General features: G+C 39.0%; 1 protein-coding gene across 2 annotated transcripts in view; it reads right to left on the bottom strand.

Annotated features, from left to right (window-relative positions):
- The window catches only part of bcr (BCR activator of RhoGEF and GTPase), a 71,333-nt gene extending 48,287 nt beyond the window's left edge, over positions 1-23,046 (bottom strand). The window contains exon 1 of one of the 2 annotated variants that reach the window (XM_048165422.1): positions 20,759-23,046. In XM_048165422.1, the coding sequence (XP_048021379.1) occupies positions 20,759-22,247 (1,489 nt within the window). In that variant the 5' untranslated portion in view covers positions 22,248-23,046. The remainder of the gene's footprint in view (positions 1-20,758) is intronic. The other variant, XM_048165421.1, reaches the window with a different exon arrangement.
- Positions 23,047-23,250: the final 204 nt, after the last annotated feature.

The following is a 23,250-nucleotide window of genomic DNA, read 5'->3' as shown; positions in this document are numbered from 1 at the left end:
TGTTGCTCTGATATGCTATCGTATATATATATTATATATATAATTATCAGCTATAGACACTAACCAGCGCAACTAAATTAGTCATCTGCCATTATTCCAGATTGGGTCGTCTAAGCTTTCATTTTCTCAAACGCGAAGCAAAACACCCAGTACTCGGTTTACACCCATCGCCTTTTCTAGCCACTGGGGGACCATATGCAGGCTAGGGGAACTCATATTAATGTTAAAAAACCTCATAAAGTGAAATTTTAATGCCATGGGACCTTTACGGTAGAACCACTGTAGTCACATAAACTGTTTTAAATATGTTTTGAGTACCTTTCTGGATCTTGAGAAGTTTGGTGACATTGCTGGCAATGGAGCCTCACTGAGCCATCGGATTTCATCAAAAATATCTTAATTTGTGATCTGAAGATGAGGGTGAGTAATAAATTACATTATTTTAATTTTTGGGTGAACTAACCCTTTAACTAATTTTAACTAATGAAACCTTATTGTAAAGTGTTACCATTTGAACAGTAGTTTAAATATACACTAAATGGCCACAAGTATGGATAAAAATTGTAAACATGACCAATACGTAAATACTGATAGCTATATTTAGTTGTCACGTTTGTCACTATCCTCTTCACTATTGTAATCTCAAGTACAGAATTGAGTCATTTGACGCTCATACAGCAACGAAGATCTGCATGCATCAAAAATTCAGTTAATGGACTATCGACGGCTCAGGCGTCTGGCTATGGATATAAAAAAACTCCATGTCAATATCAATTCAATTAACTACACAAAAAGCTAGGACTGTGTTTCAATATTAGCACTAACTCTGTAAAGAAACTTTTAAAATTTTACCCTGAAAATAAAAATATACCTGAAATGATAATGGTGGTTAAATGTTCAAGCACGAATTACAGTATTAGGACATTTTAGCTTGAAATATAACTGCAGCACTAAGTACAAAAAAAAAAATGAAGAAAGTACATAAGCCATGACTTCAAATATCTTGAAAAGTTCAGCAAGAGTTATTTTCATAAGCCATCTTAAATGCATTATCCTTTTGAAAAGACTGGAAGAGCTATTTAAAACTTGCTAAGCTCATGGAAAGCGTAGCATGTCTGAAGGTATCTAGTCCCAACTGAGGATGTTTGATTCAAGTTACACGTGTCTGTGTGAGAGTTCTGATGTGCATGGCTGATACAATTCCTCACCAAACTGCAATGCAGAATAATTTAAAACTTTTGCCTCACAGGAAAAAAACAGGTCTGTCAGGAGCACAAAAATGCATTACTGTTAGCACTCCTCAATATCAATATCTACGAATGTTCAACAATGTGCCAAGCATGGCAATTTATTAAACACAATGATTTGTTTAGTCGATTTTGCCCATTAAACACTGGATGGCAGTGACATAATGATGGGCAGTGAAAAAAATTCAACATGACCTTAATCAAAAAACTTACTCTAAAAAAGGCCAAAGAGAGAGAAGACAATCCCAGAATGCTCTGGAAAACAATTAATCCAAAATTATGGATGGATGTATGGATGGATGCATTCAATACCAAAAAGCATCAACTAAAGCAATTCAGTCTAATTAGAAACAGACACATTTAAAAACACTACATCATGTGATTCATGTTGCTAGGTTGGCATGGGTTTCACATGTGTTATTGGCCATGTTGAACATTTCAAATCACTTATAACAGGTATAACTTATGTTAGTATGCTGCCTTAAAACACTGCCTACATAGGCAGTAGACAGCAAGGCACTAGGTTTTAATGAGGTGCAACAATGCACCATGCATCATTCTAACGTATAACACAGTTACCACAATCGCATCAAAATGGTGTCTATGACCCAAAATTAGCACCAATAATTAGAGCTCTCTTGGGTCAGTAATCTGCCTTATAATTAGGAAGTTTAAATAGCTCTGGGTGGCCACATTGGCACACATTAAGTGGTGGAGTGTGTGTAGCAGTGTGTGTGTGTGAAATGGGGGGCCACGTCCTGGTAATTGCTCCAATCTGGAGCCAAGGCACACATAAAACCCGAAGATTTGTGATGCTGGTGTGTGAGCAGGGTAGAATGGAGAGACAAATGTAAAATAGGTCTCCCATTCAGGCATTGTGCTTGGGAACAATACAGATATCACAACCTGATATTTTAGCCCTGTGCCTATAAAATTAGTCATCTAGACTTCTTTTTATAGTCTAGGGTGGCACGGGATCAGAAAATGACACCAGATTCAAACTTGTGATGGCAACATGAGTTAACCAGTAAGCTACATCTCCGAGCTCCATTGCTGAAATATATAAACTGAATAAAATCACTTCTGAGGGGAAAGATACTGCTATAAATGACTCAATTAAGAACGCAAAATATCAGTTGAACGTTTTATTTAGTGTGGGTAAAATAAAGCCTTTCCCATCTATTGAATCCAATATTTTCAATGAGTATGTCATTGCTACAGAGAAAACCATGCAAATACACATACAGAAGGTCACTGTAAAAGGTGAGTGACTTGACTGACAGTTTGCCAGTAGACTGGAACAGCCCTGAAGGGAAATGCTAATGAGTGTCAACAGGGAGGAAACAGAAACAGACGAAGTAGTAAAGGTTCAAAGCCAGGCCAAAGCTATCTGAAAGAACACCACACAGCCGCTTTGTCTCAACCGGGGAGTGTCTAGAAAAACAAAGTCTTTCCTACCTCAATAAACTTCTTTTTTAACAAATCTGACTATCAAAAATTTCTTCGACCAGTAAAGGATCCCAAAGAGAAGCCATTTTGATTTTATCCATTGTCAACATCTGGAGAGGTTATTCAAGGTTGGAGAGAGACAAAAACCATACACAGCAAAACCAAGAAATCGGCCCCTCCCCCGACCCAATATCAGCTGATTATATTTCTACGGTGCTGGCTGCTGTTCAAGGTGCTCTGAATTTAAGCCGCATCAAATTGTATTCAATTATGTTTATTGTACTCTCAGATGAAGCCATTTTACCTTGGAGCGTAATTCAATTCATTGCATGTAATCATGTTACTTCACCGAAAGTTTTTGTGTTGTCCTCACTGCCACAAGACTAAAATTTGTAATTTTAGTGTAGCGTTTTGTGAGCGAGCGGCTCTCTCAATGTCTGTTGGTGCCGTTTTCAACGGATTGAGCTTCCTGGATACAGCACCAACATCAAACGTCATCTCTTGTTCTGTGTCTACACGGAAGGTCACCTTGAGCGCGTTCCCCTCCACCATTTCACCCTCCCTCGCTCACTCCTTTTTTTTTCTTTCCATATCAGCAAGAATATTTCACGCCTCACTAAGGGAGATCCTTCCTATCGGATAACACAATGGCAAGGTGGCAGCCAGGAGGAATGCACAGCATTTTAGCAGAGGTGTGTGGTCTGGTATTTTGTATTAAAGAAGGAAGAGGAGCCAAAAACTGATGACATTGGTTAGAGTTGAACTGAGGACACAAAAACAAAACCAGACAACACAGAGCATTTATGATGCATTTAATGTACAACTGTCAGCATAAAAAAACATTTATGCTGCTTCTTGGGGCTGAATGATTTTAAAAATAATCTAATTGCAATTTTTTACCAATACTGCAATTGCGATTTAATATGCAATTATTTTTTAAGCTCTTTATCATCTGTATTATTCAACAAAGACAAGCATTAAATCATTGCATAGTAGGGGTCGGAATCTTTAGGCAGGTCACGATCCAAGCCGATTGCGATTCTGGGAGTCACGATCCAATTCCAAAACGATTCTTGATCTACTTTTTTTCTTATTAAATTCACAAAATTCTCAGAATCGATCCAGAATTGTTGAAGAGAGAATTGCGATGCTTTGCCTCCACCTAAAGAGCATTATTGTTGAGCCCTGCATTTGTGTGTACAGAAAGTAAGCGATACAAGGCCTTTCTCCTCAATGATACGCTACACCTCATACAACACCGTAACATCAAACCGTTGTGTAGCCTGAGGACACAGCATGACTACATATACACTTTCCCTCTAGGGACACCACTCCTGTCAGTATATACATCAGCCAGGACACGTATAACAACATTGAAACCAGTCATTCAAACAAAGGTTTAATAACTATAGATAACATCTAAAGATAATACTGACCAAGAAGGTGCACAGAAAATTGAGCATTTTTATTTCATTTTATTTATGATGAAATATTTTATATTTAAAGGGTTAGTTCACCCCAAAATTAAAATTCTGTCATTAATTACTCACCCTCATGTCGTTCCACACCCATAAGACCACACAAATTAAGATATTTTTTACAAAATCCGATGGCTTAGTGAGGCCTCCATTGACAGCAAGATAATTAACACTTTAGATGCCCAGAAAGCTACTAAAGATGTATTTAAAACAGTTCATGTGACTACAGTGGTTCAACCTTAATGTTATGAAGCGATGAGAATACTTTTTGTGCAACAAAAAACAAAATAACAACTTTATTCCATAATATCTAGTGATGGGCGATTTCAAAACACTGCTTCATGAAGCTTCCCAAATCTTTTGTTTCAAATCAGTGGTTCGGAGCATGAAAGTCACATGATTTCAGTAAACGAGGCTTCATTACGTCATAAGTGTTTCGAAATTTCAATGGTTCAATTAAATTTTAAATATGTCTTAAGTAGCTTTCTGGGCATCTGAAAGTGTTAATTATCTTGCTGGCAATGGAGGCCTCACTGAGCCATCGGATTTTATGAAAAATATCTTAATTTGTGTTCCGAAGGGTGAGTAATTAATGACAAAATTTTCATTTTGGGGTGAACTAACCATTTGATATACTTTATGTATATGAATATAACAAATTTAATAAAATATAATAATTATTATTAAAATGATTCAGTTTGCTTTGGCTTTGATTGCTTCAATACATTTGATTTCACACACACAAACATTACAAATGGGTTCTCATGCATAAAATTATAAAACTGCCTTTATGTTTTAGAAAGCAGATCATCATGTTTGGGGGTCCTTGGTACAAAAAACATTGAAAACATGAAAACTCCATCATAGCAGTCGTTGGTGGGGCAGGAAAAGAGTCCCACCATCAATAATAGTCACGAGCACATGCCTTTCCCCTTGGGAAAAGACGTTATGAAGTAGGATAGTACAGTGTGAGTGAAAGACAACAGAACTGAAGATAAACTTTGCCATTTGGGCCAGAGTGTGTTTGTTCAGAGGGACACTGTGGCGTGGGCAGTGCTGTCATGAGGCTTTGTTCGTAATGGTGACCAATAATCTATTTTCTATGGAACTTAACTGTGTAACAGCTGCAGTGTCTGGTTGTGGCCATAATATTTGGGCTAATCTGTGGCCTTAATGCAGTTAAAAAGCCTGAAAGAGAAGAGAAGAGAAGAGAAGAGAAGAGAAGAGAAGAGAAGAGAAGAGAAGAGAAGAGAAGAGAAGAGAAGAGAAGAGAAGAGAAGAGAAGAGAAGAGAAGAGAAGAGAAGAGAAGAGAAGAGGAGTTATGGCTGATAACCATGAACAATAAAATATTGAAAGCGCTGTATTGTACACTGCATCCCAAAAAGGAAAAAAAGGAAAAAGAAAAGAATAAAAACTAAAAGAAAACAAAATCTAAAAGAAAAAAATAGAAAAGAAAAGAAAAGAAAAGAAAAGAAAAGAAAAGAAGAAAAAAAGGGAAAAAAAAAGGTGAAGTAGCAGGGCCAAAACTTAGCTTGAGTTTTATTGGATAGCTAAACCACACTGGAGCCAAAGCATTAAAATCCAAAACACATTTTCCCTTGGAGATCACAGGGGGAGAGACCAGAAGCTGGCCAAACCCTGATCCACTACCGCCTGGAGAACAAGAGGACAGACACATACAAGCACAGATGGATGAGACACCACAGCTTCCTCCAACTCTATACAAGCCCAGAGTCAGACATCCTGTACTCAAACGCCTTTTTTCCCTAAATATTCAGTCCTCTTCTGTCAAACGCTTGTGTTCCTCAGCTGTGTTCTTGGCTGATTTGTATTCTGGCTGACGAAGTTAAGGAGACATCGCAGCTCAGAGTTGTAGCCAGCTGCACCGTGGCGCTGCGCCCGTCCTCTGAGCCTTAAATCAGAACCGACCCACCTGCCTTCAAAAGGAGGGTGGAGGCAGAGAGGAACAAGCGGGCCAGGACTGCTAGATATGAGTGCAGCTGGCCACTAAACATCAGTCTCAGTCATTAATCTGATAATGTGTTATTATTATAACCAAAATTCCCCTCCGACCCAACAGCAGTTTATTCTGAAAACTCTCCCTGATGAGCATCACTAATATAAATCCTACTACAAAGAGCCAGAAGGGATGAAAAAAAGAAAAAAGAGCTAAGAAATTGAGGAGAAAAGAGAGAGACAGAAAACGGAAATAGGACGAGAATGCCTAAGGGACTAACGCATGGCTGAAACAACATGAAACAGCATCTGCAACATTTAATTTTCCTAATGTGAAGTATTTCAGAGTGAAAAAGAATATGCAGAAATAATGTATGACTTAGTTTTGGATGAAAACAAATATTTTTCTTATAACAATAACAAAACTACCAGGGACATTTAAAGAAAAATGACATTAAAATGTTGTCAATTTGATGTATTTGAAGGTAAACAGGATCCATTTTGATACCATTTTGCTAATAATATAGGACTGCATGCTATTTTGTCCAATAATTGCAATAAAATGGCTAATATTAAAATTCTATATTATTTTGTGTAAAAAGACCAATAAAATCAACAATGATCATTTAAAGGGGTATTAAATCATCACATTCACAACATATATTATTAGAAAGTATGCAGATATTCATCTTGTGATCGTCTAAAGATTAAATTTAACGCAGCTTTTACAACTATTAGCTGATGATTTTAAAGATTAACTTTCAGTGAGTATTAGATGATAAAGTTAATAAAAATGTAGGATAGAAATAGCCGTAAATGAGCATGCACAATTAAATATCCAATATTAGCCAATATATCCAATACAGATCGCTTAAGTCATTAATATTAAACGATGGCCAATATGGTCTCTATAGCCTATTTATTGAGTATCTTTTGGTATGACTCAAATACATTAGTCATTGGACAAATATGAAAGAAAATGCTCATTTAACTATATAAACTGCAGGCTGAGATTAATCCTGAAGCCACTGTTCAGTATTCTCATATCACTGCACTGAGAGAGAATGAGACCAGATACAAATACATTCCCTAGTGTGCTGCCAAACCCAGTTCAGCCGCTCTCCTCTGAACACATGTCCCCCCTCCAGTCTACTGTTAAAGCCAATCCACTGTTCAACCACATACTGATAACCGCAGCTAACAATTACTGCCAACTTTAACTGAAACAGATCCCATGACCACTGTCTATACTTAAAGGATTGCAATAATGGTACATCGGAATTAGAGTTGTCACTGGCTGCAGTTAGTAGTATTCAGTTACTTTAAAGACATGCCATAATGGCATGTAGACACAGCTAAATATCAAACATTGTTTGCATTAACCATTGCCGAAAAACACTTAGTCTAATCCTTTACTCTGGCATAACCTGACTATTAACCCTTTCCTCTAAAACCACTTTCAGCCTCATTATGGTGCTATAGTCATAAGACACTTCGCCACATCCATGACCTAATCCTTTACAGTCGAGCGGTGATGGGAACCAGACTTATTGTTTTTGACATAAGCCTCAATGGACCGGTGTTTTTGATCTGTCATGATACACAATCCATTTCTTGCCTAGAGTACAGACCACACTGTTTTAGTTTTTTTTTTTTTTTTTTTGTCGTCTATTGAATAGTCTGATGGTTGAGTTTGACAGCTGGGGAATGGAAGGGAGTATCGTAAAGCCCAGAGAAAATAGAAAATCTTGATTCTGAGCATGGAAGAAGGGCGAGTGTGGCTGGCGAGGGTGACAGATCCTATTACAGTCAGACAGGCTAATAGAACACTGTCCAGTAGTGCCTCTTAAACAAAGAGTTCAAACAAAGCATGGAAGAGCACATGTATGAATCAGTGTTGTTACCGTAATTAAAACTAAAGCTAAAACAAACTATTAAAAAATGAAATTGTTAATTGAAATAAATCTGAAAATAAATAAAAAAAACAGACCGCCTTCCGTATTCAACTTACATTTTTATATGTATTATTTATTAATATAAATTCAATTGTGTTCATCAGAAAGAAAGTCGTACACACCTAGGAGGATGGCATGAGGGTGAGTAAATCTCGGGGTAATTTTAATTTTAAAGTGAACTAATCCTTTAAGTTATTTATGTTCATTATTATTGTAAAGTTACGTGCTTTGAAACATGAGGTAGTTTAACACTGTCTCTTGTGACGCTTTTGTTTGCTCCCTGCTGTACATGTTCATGTGTTTTGGAGGAGGCGTGGCTTTGGAGATGCTCTGAAGGGAGGGTGGGATCTTATGCTTTTGGTATCTTATGCTTTTAAAGCTATAGCTCACTATTGCTAGCCTCTCCAAAAATGACCTACCCTACCTTTAAAGGTCCCCTATTATGCTAAATCCACTTTTACAAGGTGTTTTGTATATAAATGTGTGTTGGCAGTGTGTGAACACAACCACCCTACAATGATAAAATTCCACCCACTCCTTTTTTTGACGTCTGACAGCCAGCTGTCTGTGTGCGTGTGCTTCAGATAAGTGTGCACAGAAAACGATCCATTAGAAGTTTAAACCGATATAGCTTAAAAAAAACGAGTGGAAACAATAAACTTTAAAGGTTTTTTGAAGCTTTGATTGTGTTTATAGTGTGCAATATAACATGTGTTCATGTTTCGCGTGTAAAAAAACACAGTATTTTTCACATAATTTACTTATCTGTATACCGCTGTTTCCACTGTCATAAAAACGGGCTGATGACTTCCTTGTTCTATGAAGTCCCTCCTCAAATACGTAACGAGTTCTGATTGTGCCAGCGGTTCCTGTGTTGTGATTCGACAGCAGCTTCTGCTCCATCTTTCAAGAATAATCTTTGTGCGAATCCGGCATTAAACTGATTGAGATTGAGGAAGCTGTCCTCAGCAAAATGTGCTGCACATGTGGATTATACTTTTCGGGAACTGAGTTAAACATGAATTGTAACCATTGATCTCTAAGTACAGCGTCCCTGGGAAGGCCAAACAATTGGACTGCGGGATGAAAATAACAGCGTTTCGACGACATGGCGACAAACACACTCTACAAACGCAACTCTTGCTCTTCTCCGTGGGAGCGCAACAAGACCACGCCCCCTTTTTTGTGTATTCCTGTGGGCGGAGGTTAGTCAAAAAACTGTTTTAGTGACGTCATTAAAGAAGGAAGTAGAGGGATGTAGTCCAAACTGGCCGTTCGATGTAGGCGACTTCTGTTAAATAAAATATCTCGCTTGGCATTGAACTTTGAGCTTTAAAATTGTACAGATTTTATTTATACTCTAACAACAACAACATTACACACTAACTAAAGTTTCAAACATGGGATCACGAAGAACGGGACCTTTAATGATGAAAGAAAAGCCATCCAAGAGTGTTCGCGATATAGATGATAATCAAAACCAAACAGATGTCTTGTTAATATTTGGCAGAGAATCCGATTGAGGCAGGAACTGTGATCGTAGAGAGGGGCGGGGCAGAGCAGCTCATTTGCATTTAAAGGCACATGCATGAAAACAGCCTGTTCTTGACTGTAGTCAGAAATGGGTATTTACAACATGGATTTATAAATGATCTGTGAGGTATTTTAAGCTGAAACTTCACAGACACATTCTGAGGACACCTGAGACATAAAATACATCTTGTAAAAATGGGCATAATAGGTGACCTTTAAACTAAACTTTTAAAAATTGCCTTGGTAACTAACTAACATAAGTTGAAGTTGAATTACTAAAATTACTAACTGAAATACAACTAAAACTGAAATAAAAATAAATTAAAACAACTATTTAGAAATATTTTTAAAAAAGCAACAATAAATAAGAATGAAAAGCACAAAGCCATTATTAAAACTTAATCTAAAATGAAAATAAAAGAATCTAAAATATTAATAAAAACTATAAAAATGACTAAAATAACACTGGTACAAATGATATAGGATGTTAAAGCTGCAGTTATCGTGTGGCATGTGATGACAAAATGTAATCAGATATTAAAGGCATAGCTCACCAAAAAAAATAAATGCAACAAAAGAACATAAGAAAAATGTTTAGCTGTTTTGACCATATAACGAACAAAAATCAAACAGGTTTGGAAACGACACAAGGGTGGGTAAATAATGACAGATTTTACATTTTTTGGTCAACTGTCCCTTTTAATACCTTACTTCAACGGAAGAAGAAAATAATAATAAAGAAACAAATCAACGACACAGAAAGCCTGCATTTTTTGCAGGGATTGTTTGGCGAAAGCAACCTTTGGCGTGGGTTTCCCCTTTGCTCTTTAAAATAATTCAGTTACGAGGGGACCCCCAGCGTCCTTGGGGGCCGACGCTTTGATCTCTTCCTGGTTTTCCCCCTTGTTTGCTCGAAAACCCACAGGCACATCACAAAGGTGCAAGTGTAATAATTGGCTGCAAGCAGTCTAGATTCAAAGCAGCTGTCCAGACTACATGAGGGAGCAGTTCTGGCTGAAATAAATGAATGCTTCATTAAACCACAAGAAAGAACAATCTGGAATGTCTTAGTTTTATCAGCAGAGGGGGGATTAGGATTGATTTATGTCATGCCACAAAATGCACTTTCAGGAAGGCCAAAAACAAAAAGGTACTGACAATGCAAACAAGCCCATTTTCATAAATGGACTGTAAACAAGCCAAGAAGCATTTGCTTGTTTTTGTAAGGGCCATTTGGTGTCTTATGAAAGGGATGAGGCATTCAACATGATGAATGAAGCACAGATTAGGATGACTGCTCTTCGACGTGATTTAAACAGGATTTGAGATTATGCGCTGTGTTTGTATGACAACATGGATTTGAGTCGTAATCTGAAGCGCGTCAGAAGTCACCTCCTATGCTAATCTAAATACCCTTCTCTTGTCTGACTCACACATCTTGGATGTAAACTGTGATTGCCACAATGGTCCCGCTGTCAGAAAAGGCCAGCAAACAGAACAGCCGTAGTTTACATAGGCAGTAAATCTGTGCAGGGTGGGCCTCTGTAATGCCAGCTTTTCCTTGATTTTTTTTTCTCCATGTGCTGTCCGTTTGGAATGGCTGCATCTGTGCGGTGACAAAAACTCCTGTGTTCGAGCTCTTGGCACATGCAGCGATACAACACACGCTCAAACCCCACACGCGTACTTGAGCATGCTCTGGAAAGGGTGACGAAGCCACGGTCAGGGTGGAGTGTGGAAGGGTTATGGGGTGATGTTAGGCAGCTCTTCCTCATAGGGTGGGGTCACTGTCCACTCCATGTTCCCAGGCCTGTACAGAGCTCATGCCAGCCAGAGCAGTGCCCTGTACCAGGAAACACTCTGCAGGGGTTTGGCCATCTGTGCCTGGCCTAACGCATCAACTTGGCCAAATGCCGTACACCTCTCACATCGCCCGTTATCCCCTGATCTACAGCTACAACACCACCCATACATCAACAGCTAGAGTGGGCGGTAATGCCATGTTATATTTGTGCTCATAACATGCCTAATGACACTACAAGTGAAGCATCTCAAAATTAAGCTTTGCTGCAGAATTCTGAGTGCCTTAATTTAATGTACAGCAAATCCAACTGCCGCCTGAAGTGTAAAGTCTTAGGTCAGACACTTAGCAGCCATTAAACTAGATATGTTAAACATTGCAGCAGTTTATTTAACTTCAACTATAGGCTGGGATACACTACACGACTTTTAAAACAGATTTTAAATCATCTTTCATCAGATCTTAGGCATCATACACTTGCTGACTTTGTAAATGGATACAGAGGAAAAACTGGGCATCATACACTAAAAAAATGACTGATGATCATACACAAACTTTCAAGTCATTTTGAACACTAACTTGTATAGAAACATGCGCCTCTCATTGCTAGGAGATGCGTGACTTGAAAACGGTGTTCTAAAATCAGCTCAAAATATCGAACATGATTGATACATGACTCAGATTGGATGGATTCATAGTCTGAAGCCCAAAAAAAAAAAAAAAAACGGAATCTGTGCCCATCATACATCACGATTTTCTGTGAAATCTCAGACAGCCCAAAATCTGTAAACTGGCTCTGACTTTCGGAAATTAGTGTAGACTCTTTCAGGGCTCTAGACAGTGACCGAAGTTTGACAATGTGCGAGATAAAATTTCACACGGTCGCATTGGTGCGAGTGCATAATGTTTAGGTTGTTTTGGTACCTGGCTGGCACATGTACTCTGTTAACCTCTGTTAGCTCCCTCCCTACCTGCACTTTCCCTGCTGTGCGTTCATCAGCTATGTACACATGCGTGGCGCATAGATGATGAAACACCAGTGTTAAAGCGCAAATATGAAACGGTCTATAAAATGTTCCTCTCTTTATGCCTTAATTAGTGATGTATATGTATGCTACGATAAAATGCATTGTATTATTTTTATGGTTACACTTTAATATGGAGAACAATTCTCACTTTTAATTAGCTGCTTATTATCTTTAATATTGGTTGTTTATTGGTACTTATAAACCATTGGAAGAGTTTGGTTCCAAAACACGATAAATGCCATTTAAAAAAAAAATTAGTTCTTGCCAAAATCAGTATTGTATCTGGTTGGTATTGAAAAGTCAATTTTTAATTTTACTCAAATACTCTTTAATCGGTAATGACAAACAGAGACATAATTCATTTATAGCATTAACAAGATGACCCGTTGAAGGCATTCTGGGAGCGATGACTGAATGTATTTTTAGTCCAGTGCCTGTTTATATAAGATTAGTATTGACCAAGTTCAGAGGCTGTGATGTGGATCAACTTACTTTGTTGTGTATTTTCAACAGTTTCAATATGAAAAATAATTCTATTAATACTTTTATATTGATTCAATTGATTAAATGCATTTTAGTTGCATTTTGGAAAAAAAACGTGTTATGGATTTATTGCATTTTGGGGGAAAAAATCAGTTTTTATAATAAATATTTGAAAATCAAAATCTGGATTTGAATTTTTAATGTTATTATAACCTAAAGATGCTATGTGAAAGTTTGAAACAGAAAATAGTGGTTTTCATCTTGCCACTTTAAAGAAAGCACATTTTAACTCAAATTAATCCAAATGGATTTATAGCATTTTGGAACCAAACTCTTCAAATATTAATGCCGTATTCTGCATGACCTTATGCTATATCCCTTAATCCTATTCAATACCTAAACTTAACCACTACAACGACTACCTTACTAACTATTAATAACAACCAGTGAATTAAGCGTTTACTGAGGCAAAAGTTGTAGTTGATAGTGAATAAGTGTTCCCCATACCAAAGTGTTACAATTTTTACCATCCTTTGGGGTTAAAAAAAAAAAAAAATCTGTCCCATATCTGAGACCACCATAAACATGGAGATTAGGCTGTGAAAAGTAGAAAAAGAACTTGGCCACTGAAGATTCACGCCTGTATTGGCCAGTCCACCAAAAGATAGATGTGGACTGATTTGTCTTTAAAAGACACTTACACCAGAATATCAATGCTCATTTCTTCTTCTGATGAGACGGACACTTTCCTGACGTTTCTGGCGCCACGTTCGTTCCATAAGTTGAATAGGGCCAACTGAAGCCCACTATAAGGAGAATAATCCTGGAATGTTTTCATCAAAAACCTTAATTTATTTTCGACTGAAGAAAGAAGGACATGGACATCTTGGATGACATGGGAGTGAGTAAATTATCAGGAAATTTTTATTCGAAAGTGAACTAATCCTTTCATATAAAAAAGGGTGCAACCAAATTGTAAGCTGGTGCAACCAACTGAGAAAGTTAGTCACACCTGTTTAACCAGTGGGAAGAATGAGTCTAGAGCATTGGCTTTTGAACTATTCATTTAAAAATAAAAACTGCAACAAATACAAGACAAAGATGACGCTGTATGTTTTTGATTCACTGAAAAGAATAATCTCATAATAGTTATTTCTGTGCATAGAGTAAGATTTGTACTTGCAAAGATTAAGTTGTAGCTTATTTAAGCAATACAAGAAGGATTTACCTTAAAAAAAATAATGTGAATGTTCATATTTTCTACTCACAGTTTAGCTTTCACTTAGTGTTAACACCACTGATAACTAGCTGAGTAAACTGCCCCCCTTCTTCTTCGCCTTTCATTCCTCACCAGGAGCCAGAAGAGGGTTGTGAAAATTTTGCTGCTATTTGGCAGAAAGTCCTCAAACAACAAGCTCTCATTCTCTCTTTCCTAACACGCTGGGAGGCAGAGTCTTGCTGCACTGGCATTAATCATTTTTCCTCCTCATGTCCTGTACAGTACATGCAATATTCTCACAACACGACTTCTGTTATTTTTTCGCAAATATACCCCCCAACAAATACTTTGCCATTTTTTCTGCTAGTCTTGCATTTCAATTTCTATTTAGAAAACACAACAAACAGCTATCTTTAGAGCAGAAATCTTCTTTCTGTAATACTGTGGATTCACAAAATCTGGCGCAGATTCGAAAACTTACCAGCAGAGACACGAGGATTACCCAGATATTCGCCTGAAATAAAAATCAAACAACAAGCTATTTTCAGAGGGAAGACCACCGTCATCGTTTCCACATACTCAGTATGCGATCTGTTCTTAATTTTTACTTGCCACCAGAAAGCACACTTCTGTGGATCTGGAGTGTCTGTCTAAAAATAAGGATGGCCTGACCTCAACGTGGTGCTGCTGGACAATGCAAGCATTGAGCTAAACCCACACCTCAATTCCTGTCCACACCTCTCTCTCAACCTCAAATGTGACAAGGGTAACACTTTTCATGGAACCATATGACAAATCTTATATAATATGGGAATTTTTTTCAGCAGAAGAGCACACCAGGCCCCTTTTAGTGAACCAAAACCATGCAGCCTTATGAATGTCGTCTGATTGCCGAACAAAAGACTTATGAACCTGTTCTTTTACAGAACAATGGCTGATCTAAATATGTGTGCTTCCCTACTATATAGTAGGTGAAAAAAGTAGTATGTCGAATTCACAGTATTCATAAAACTGTATAGGTAAAATGTACCTGAATTACCTACTACTTCCGGCAAGATTCTGAAGTGTGCATCCAATGGGCACTATCCCATGAGGCCACGGGTACATTTATTCAAAGAATTGACCCTTCACCTGGAGTTTGATTGACAGGCGATCTGACCAATCATAGCGCCGAATCCGCCATTTTGTCCGACAAAGCAGTCAGGGGAGTTAGTAGATTAACGTCGGTGGACTTGAACTTGAAAAATGGTGCGAACTTACATCTTTCCGCGGTTGAAACAACATTCCATCTGATTGTTCATTCATGTTTATTTGATGCTATAAATGAACTAGTAGAAAGAGATGATCGGTTCACGAGCTGCTTGAACTGAGGCACTACAGCGATCGGTCATGACACATTAAAGAGCCACAAAACGGTATTTATTGTTTAAATTACTTAAAAATGACAAAAATCGAAATTTGAGACCTTGCTTCATATTAAACGTAACCTGCTCTGTCTTGTCTGTCGACGCGTTGTCATTGTATTCTCTTTGCTCCGCGATGTATTTTTCATTGTGCGAGAACATGATGTGTGGTGTGAGAGTGGCATGACTTGTCAGACATAGCAACAGTAACTAAAGGGGGCGGGTTTTTGCGAACGGTCAAATACCTACTCAGAGAATATTTTGAATGCAGGCAGTGAATGTAGTTTGACTCTGAACTAATGATTTTAATGAACTCAATCAAAATCATATGTGAAAAAACTGACTCAAGTTTTAGTAAATCAAAAATGTAGTAATCTGATTCTGAATGACTCATATACCAACATATTTACTCACAATATTCTTCTTAGAATAATCCTCCCACACATTCAAAAGACTGTGTTCATATTCAAACTGCGAGAAAAACGTCACAATTTTCCTTGCACTACAAGAGTTTCCACACAACCCTCAGTCCTTTTCCAACTACCTGAAATGCCAACTTCACTGTAAAAGTCATTCATGACTTATGCAACCATATTCAACACAGAGCACATCAGCTGCCTTAAGCCTCGTCCTTTTAATGAATCACTGATGTTTTCTTGGGTATGTGTCTAAGAACTTTATGTTTTCAGTCATCCCCTGCCTCTTGTTCTCTCCGTGACTCACTCGTTCTTCACCCCAAAGGACACTGCTGCTACTGATCTGTAAACCACAGAAAGACATTTCTTCCTGAATGCCTGCTTCAAAACGCCAGAGGACCATCGGGAAACAATTACAATTGTTGTTTACAAGTGGGACATTGACTGTGGGAACGGTCCCCTGGGGAGGACGAGGAAACAAGAGATGCATAAACCTCAGATGATTCTGTGTGCTGAAATAATGCTTTTTATTAAAATACTTCTGAATTGCAAAAATAAAAGGATGACAGGGTTAGGCTGGTGCCTATGAGATGCATCTACTTCAGGGATGTTCCTTCATCATAAAGACTCGAAGATCTAAGAAATGCATGCAAACATAAAATATAACATGTGCATACACACACATGCATGAGTGGGACTGTTCACACCATTATGCAATGAGAGCCTTTTCTATCTGTGTTTCAGCATCCCCCACATCTCCACATGTCTACTGAGGCGAGAGACAGCAGTTCAGCACACCACACGACATCCTCCTGCCTCCCTTTTCTCTTACAGCACTATGGTATTGGGCCACTGGATTTCATTCCTCTTCTTGGCAGTGTCCTTTAAAAATATCACGTTTCTAAGCAGCAAGTCAAACAAAATAAAAAGGCAGACAGGATCATATAAGATAGCATCTCTTTCTTGGCAAGATAAGTGGCATACTGTCACGCTAATGTTAACCTGTGAGGCCTGCGAGGGCTTTTTTCATTAGATGAATGGCCGCTCTATTGATTTTGTTCTGACCAGCACCAGCTTGATTCACTGTTTAAGAGGAACGAAAGTGCATATCATCTCAAGCCGAAATGTAAATTGATTCGCAGATAACTGATTGCATATTAAAGTAGGAAAGCATTTGCCATTTCATCAGGTTAAAATCTACAGACTTTTACTTCAACGCCGTCTGGTTACACTAAGCTATGCTTGCTAACTGTTAAAAATAAGTGAGATGGCTTTCAAAGTTATTCACATCGACTTTCGAATCAGTATGAGGACAAAAGGACCTGGAGCACACTGGACTGTGCTCAGCTGGTGTCTATCCATCTTCATCCGCCCTCTGTGTTATCTCACTTTTGCACAAAGAGAATCTTCCTGGCATTTGAATGGACGGGCCGTGCCAATGCCCTCTGGGTCTGTCTGCTTCACACCAAAGTATTCACCTCATCAGCTCAAAGCCTTTGGATTTCAAGTTAAACGTGCCGCATGACAGCGCCTCCCCTGTAGTCATTCTGATAAACACTGCAGATCAAAGTATGGAATGCTTATGAAGACAGCCTAACATTGAAAACAGCCTGGTGAGTCACGCTTGTGGATATCTGTGTCTTTGGCTGAATTTTCAAGACACCTGCTTGTTGGTTAGTTGGTCAGTAGTATAGAAGTAGTATCCTACTTCTGCAGGTCTTGACAATAAGAAGTGCCCGCTAGCCTGGTGGCCAGTGTGATAGAACTTCAGGCTAGTAGACAGAACTGTCACTCTGTTGCTAGTTGCTACTGAAAAGGTTGTATTCATTATGTACATTCATTTTTATCCCTTTAAATATTTGTTTTTCTGAGATGCAATTTACATTTTTGAAAATTCTGCTGAATCTTTGTCATCAAGATAATGTTATCCAGCTTGCTAACAGAAATTAGGTTTTGTTGAAATTGTAAAAATGACAAAAAAAAGTGTTGAAAAATAAAGAACCAATCACTATGTCTGTGTTTATGAATTTATGGGTAAAATTACACAACCGTTCAAAGGTTTGGGGTAAGTACCTTTAATAATTGGATGCATTGATATGAAATGCATAATATGAAAATTATGGCCGATACGATAACTGATAATTCTTTATATTTGAAAGCCGATAAACAATATACTGGCCGACAAATCTAAATCCAAATTTTTTATATAATTTTGAGAGCCTGATTAAAAAAATAAAAGTCTCACCATTAAAATCCATGCCCCAAGCACACAATTATAATGTTCTCATTATAACTTTATTTTGCCTATATGACAGACTTGCACTGCACATGTTGAACTTGACTGTATTTTCCTTTTTGAAGTGATTCCAATCATATTTCAAGCAATTCAAAACCATCATGTCAAACAGTGCGCATCTGAAGTGTCCCAGCTGAAGGAAATAAGGCAATATTTATTATCGGCTTAAATATATCGGTCGAATTTTCTTATCAGGCCGAAAACAATAATAAACATAGGCCGATACAGATATGCTGTCCAATATATCGTGCACCCCTAAAATTTATACTTTTATTCAGTAGGGGTGTGACGAGATCTCGTGTCACGAGATCTCGCGAGACTAAACTGTGACGAGATTTCTCGTCGAGGCGAAAAGTAGTCTCATGATGTTGCCATGACAGAGTGGTTAGGATGATTAGGAAAGAATATGCCACCGCTACGCTTACATTACGCCTCCACTGTCGTTTTGCTTTGTATTTAAATAAAAAACATTTAATTCAGTTGGATAACGGTCGCCGCCGATCCATATTCACAGAGTACGCGCGATCGTGAAAGTGAAAGTAAACACGAGCGCGCATTCAAACGCGATTTCAATACCCCACATTTTGAAAGCGACTCTCTGATGAATACAGATATCTCTCAATATGAAAGCTATTTTAGGCTGGGCAGTGTAGTTGTAACCATCTCTTAGCTCTGTATCAAAGAAACATTTGGTCTTATTTGCACTTTGAATACTGAGAGAGTGCAATTATGATTGCACTTATTATAAAGTGTTACCATAAAAATGAATAACAGTTCTTAATCTTATTAAGCACAAACAGTAAGGTTTCATTTGTTAACATTAGTTAATGCACTGTGAACTATCATGAACTAACAATGAATGACTATTTTTATTAACTTTTTATTAGTATTTTTAAATACTGTAGCAAATATATTGCTCATTGTTAGTTGATGTTGGTTAATACATTAATGTTAATAAATGAGACCTTATTGTAAAGTGTTACCATTTTTTTTTATTATTTATACTGTTTTTATTTCTATGATCAGTTTGTAGAAAGGTGTTTTGTTAGGAGGTCTAAAGTTGTAGACGCTCATAAATCATGTACAGTAAGGTCTGAAGAGACTGAAATCATACAGGAGAGAAGTCAGTTGAGTTTGTAGCAAAACCTTTTACAGTGCTTGAGTATTGTTGTCTTTTACTGCATATGATAATTCGTACTCAGAAAGTAGAACTGAAATGACATTCATTACAAGATGATTAGTTAAAACATTTCAAATAAACCTGCAGAATATTTTTTCAAGTCAATCTTGAGTCTCGTCTCGTCTCGTCAGATACCTGTCTCGTCACACCCCTATTATTCAGCATTACAGGACACATTAAAATTATTAAAAATAAAGTAAAGTAATGACATTTAATATTACAAAACACTTCCATTTCAAATAAATGCTGTTCTTTTGAACTGTCCAGAAGTTTTTTTGTTTACCGTTTTCTTTTACAAAAAACTGCAATGAGCTGAAAATTATACTCCTATAAATTTTACTTTTTAACACATCCTTATTGATGCTTGTGAGACTATCACAAGCATTTTTGTATATTCAATAAAACCTCATCTATGTTAGCCAGCTAAATAGCATGAGTCAAACTCTCGTAGAACAGCAACAATTTCTGACACTTTTTTAAATCATATCACTGTATGTGGGCAGACTCAAATCACACAGAACAGTGAAATTGCTCACTTTTCCTTCTTTTGCCTACACTCCTCTCTCAGGAGATGTATCACGTGAGCTCCATTGAAACTCTCACAGAAATCGAATGATTTCTTACTATTTTTCCTTACAAACACCAAAGTCTATTAATCGCTGCCTTAACATACACTACCAAAAAAAAAAAAAAAAAAAAAGTTGATTTACATATGACCATTTTTACTCATCAAATGGGTCTTTGTCCTGCTTGGGAGATTTCCGCAGCAGCATGTGACATGAGTGAAAGCTACTCAGCTCCTGTCCTGTACAATGAAGAAAAAAACTCACATCCTCACCTCATGATCATAAATTAGCTTGTTTAGTTAATTACTCCTTATATATGAGTCTCATCAGACTGGATTAACTAACCGCAGCAAGCGGCCGCCAATGTGTCTGACTGGTACAGGCAGAGCGTGAAACAAAAGTAGACAATAGCTTGGGACGGGGAGTGCAGAAACTGACAGAGGAGGGATTTAATGGAAGAACAGCAAAATATAAAGGGAAATAAAACAGAAAAGTTGACCAGTCAAGCATGCAGAAAAACACAAGACGCCCACTCATTTTCATTAAGAAGTGTGTGTCTGGCCAAAAGCATTGAGTTTCAAAAATTCAGCCATGCTACAAATTGCTATCCACTGTATTGGGTTAACAATGATGTCATCAGTGATGTCATTTCTCATTTACAGTCTTACAGAAACAACCATTTTTCACCTTCACCTGTGAAAAAAAGAACAGCAGCAGCATGTACAAGTAATAATAATCATGACTTACCTAGATCTCCATGGTAACTGTTGTCATGGGAAGCCCGACTGGAGGCAATAGAGTCTCCATCGTGGGGCCAGATTTGTCCTGTTTTCCTTACGCCTACAATGGTGGCCTCGGACACCACGACATGTTGCTGCCGGTGCCGTTTCTGTGTCTGCGGTGTAGGGGGGCTGCTGCTGTCAAACGAGTGCTGAGAATTCTGGGAGTTCTGAGAAGGCGAGCGACTCTTCTCTCGGAGTGGGCGGCGGTAGGCTGTCGTAGGGCTGGGCGACACATGACTGGACTGTCCCGAGGAGAAGTCTTCCTCACTAGACGTCAGGTTCTCGTTGGAGCTGCAGTCTGGCGTGTAGCCGCCTCCTCCGCCTCCCACATCCTCGAAACTTCCGGGTGAGTACGACCTCCTGGGCCAGGTGAGAAGATGGTCGTCGCTTCCTCCATGGTCTCTCATAGTGACCCTACCGTCACCACCTTCTCCTGACATCATCCCTCCGACGTAAACACTAGTATATGGCTGGAAATCTGATGGCTGCCATGGCGGCGGTGGTGGTTTGGCCCCATTTGGTCTCGCAGTGCTGTACCGAGGACTGGGCTCGCCGTCTTCATACTCGGCGTCGTATCCACAGGTGCTTTCGGTAGAGCGCCCCCTATAGACAGGCCTGGTGCGTAGATCACCTGCGACTGTAGCAAGGTTGCCCGGAAGTGAATGAAGAGACCTTTTGCGCTCCATCTGCATGGCTTGGTTCCCAAGAGAGCTGATTTTGTCCGAGACCTCGCGGTCGTTGACTTTTACTAGGCCCCTGTCGTGATGAAACTCAACGTTGGTGTAAAACGGTTTCTCCTGGCCTGATTTTCCATCGCTGGCTGAGTGCGAGTTGGCCCGTTTGATCCTCTCAAAGTTCGAACGTAATGCAGCCACCCCAAGCCCCATGCCCGGCTTGTCTTTCAGGGATGGATCCGAGGGTAGATCCTTGTCAGGGGGTGGATGGGGCCTACGAGGGGAGACTCCGCCCCTCTGTGTGGACGGCGAGAGCCCATCGGTCTCACTGACCGGCCCTGCCTGGTGTGCCTCAAATGATGATTGAAGCTCCAATCCATCGCCATGGGAGGCTGACTTTCTGGCAGGGGGTGGTCGTGGTTTCGCTCTGGTCTCCCCCACAGGCTGAAACCTGCTGCGCTCTGGCTGTCCATGCTCCTGTGCATGGAGATGCTGGGAATCTGCCCCAACAGCTTGTGGGTCCCCTTCTGTCATGTGAGGTGGCTTCCTGAAACCCCATCTCTGTCGGTCATAGCTCTTTCTCTCCTTGGCAAGCAGCGTCTGAAGGTAGATCATCCGAAACCGCTCTTTGTTCACCTCCATTTCCAAACGTCTTATGGAGGCTTTGCACTTCTCTAGTTCTTGTTCGATTCCCCCAACAGATCTTAGCTCCATCTTCGGAGGCTCAGACTCTGGAAACTGTGCTTTCCAGGCTTCAATGAAACCCACAGGCTCCACCATTGTGTTTGCTCAGGTTGAAAAAATCTAATTGGTCAAAAACACACGGTTAAGTAGCTCCAACTAAGTGGAATTTAGCCGAAGAAAAGCAAATCTGATGAAAGTATGAAAAGTCGGCAGTGCCCGTTCATAATAAAGGATATTTCTTTAACAACACTTAATACAAATGTTTACAAAACACATCGTTCATGATTTCCCTGGAATTGCCACTTGAAGTCTCAATCTTTCTGTACCAAAATTGTCGTCGTTGTCGAGTTGTTCAACGACAGAAGAACGACCGTTATTGAGCATGTCGCGCGGAAACAATAAAGGCACGCGCATTCTCATCTCGCTCACCATTCCGACGAGACCACTTGCAGAATATCACGCGCACAAATCTCGGTCCCCAGCACAATGACAGCATCTGTTCTCCAGAGCGCGCGGGATAGACAAAATACTCCTTAGAAAGCTTTTAAAATTAAGCTGGTCGCCATAAACAAATTATACGGTCCGGTCGTGTATGTGGCGATGTACTCCTGTTGTCCTGCGTTCATAATGTGATATCTTTTTTTTCACCATTATCCCCAAAGCCCTTTGTGCTTACGTCTGTGTAGATTGGAAATAAATAAAAAAAAATCACTCTCCTCGATTGGTCGTTTAGGTCCAGTTGACGAAATTCTCTGAAGAAGCTCACGATTATCCCATTTTGTCGCTGATAATTAGACTGTGCAGATTAAGTGAGTCTGCTGTACGTAATGCCTCTGTGTGAAAAGCACTGAGACACCGCTGCTGCTGCTGCTGCAGGAAGGGGCGGGACTACGACATATGATAGACAGCTCTCCCAGCATGGGTTCGATTTAAAGCGACAGACTGTTTCACCGCATAGGTCAGGGAGCTTGTAGTATGTGTGGCGTGGTTTAAAAATCCAACTTTTTAGGGGGAATGCAGTCTGAGTCTGAAACTGAGTCGTGTTTTAATACACGTGCAGTCTTTTTAACTGTGAGAAGAAGGTAAACTTGCTTTGACA

This window comes from Megalobrama amblycephala, linkage group LG18 (genome assembly GCF_018812025.1).
Source record: "Megalobrama amblycephala isolate DHTTF-2021 linkage group LG18, ASM1881202v1, whole genome shotgun sequence".
Taxonomy (NCBI): Eukaryota; Metazoa; Chordata; class Actinopteri; order Cypriniformes; family Xenocyprididae; genus Megalobrama; species Megalobrama amblycephala.
The sequence above is the reverse complement of the archived record's forward strand: the minus strand, read 5'-3'. Positions and strand labels throughout refer to the sequence as shown.